The following is a 1,152-nucleotide window of genomic DNA, read 5'->3' as shown; positions in this document are numbered from 1 at the left end:
CACGAGTTATCTGAGTATTTATGGCGTTAAGTGCTGTTGTTTTACTGTGCACTTTACGGAAACCATCCTGATGCTTCGCTGGGGTCAGGTGGTTCGTGAAATACGGGCGCAGCAAGGCCTCGAGTGTCTGCCTACGGAAGGTCTTCCAGGCGGGCTTTTGTAGAATATACCACTGAAAGCCTTCTTATTTCGCTACCTACAGAAGGTCTTTCAGACGGGCTTTTGTAGAACATACCACTGAAGGTCTTATTTCGCTACCTACAAAAGGTCTTTCAGACGGGCTCTTCTAGAACATACCACTGAAGGCCTTCTTATTTCGCTACCAATAGAAGGTCTTATTTGGCTACCTATACTTACCTATAGATGGGTTTTTGGAAGACGTAGTTCAGAAGGCCTTTTGAAGCAGTTTTTTTAAAAGTGCTGCTTTAATTAAAAAAAATACATACATACTTTTCTAAGGTTTCAAAACAGTTTTATTGCAACTCAAAATGCACTTCAAATTCGTTTGTAACGCTAAGGCTTATTAGCTAAAAAATATGAACTTATACAAAGAAATTCCTTTAATATTAAGGTATTGCAATTAGGTATCGTTGAATGCGTTGAGATCAAAAAAGTAAAAATTAACGCTTATATTAAATTAAATATTAGAATTACTTAGGAAATTAAAGGTCAATCAAATTCTTTGCTTCTTAAGCAAATGACTTGCTTTATATTGTCGACTTTTGCTCAGTTTAAATCCGCTTTTCATTTCGGGTCGATATTGCTCCCGCGTTGTCCCGTCTTCGGCAGCGTCTGAAGTATGGAGAGGACAAAAATCATTTTAAAATCTTAACTACGCTAAAAATATGAATTAACGTAATCTGTATCTTTATATGAACTTACTGAAAAATATATTAAGCACAGCTAAGTTACGGAAAGCCTTTTTCCCTGCATACCATCATAATTAAAAGATTTTATTATCTCGGGCCCCAGGAAATTTCGCTTCAAACCGCCTTTTTTATTATTTTGCAAACAGTCATGATCTAGAAAAGAAAGACAGTATATTTGTATAAATTAAATTGAGTAAAATAACTAATCAGCTTCTTACCATTTCATTTTCATCGTTATTTTCCAAGTTATTCAAATCTTCGTCAGTTTTAATTGGAAACAGCT

At 35.3% G+C, this 1,152-nt stretch overlaps 1 protein-coding gene across 1 annotated transcript in view; it reads right to left on the bottom strand.

Annotated features, from left to right (window-relative positions):
- Window positions 1-609: 609 nt before the first annotated feature.
- The window catches only part of LOC118756493, a 2,562-nt gene continuing 2,019 nt past the window's right edge, over window positions 610-1,152 (bottom strand). The window contains exon 4 of the mRNA XM_036491255.1: window positions 610-792. Within this exon, the coding sequence (XP_036347148.1) occupies window positions 674-792 (119 nt within the window). The 3' untranslated portion in view covers window positions 610-673. The remainder of the gene's footprint in view (window positions 793-1,152) is intronic.

The sequence above is a fragment of the Rhagoletis pomonella genome, unplaced genomic scaffold, assembly GCF_013731165.1.
Source record: "Rhagoletis pomonella isolate Grant_MI unplaced genomic scaffold, Rhpom_1.0 Rhpom_scaffold_10560, whole genome shotgun sequence".
Lineage (NCBI taxonomy): Eukaryota > Metazoa > Arthropoda > Insecta > Diptera > Tephritidae > Rhagoletis > Rhagoletis pomonella.
Note: the sequence above shows the minus strand (reverse complement) of the source record. Positions and strands in the feature narration are given on the sequence as shown.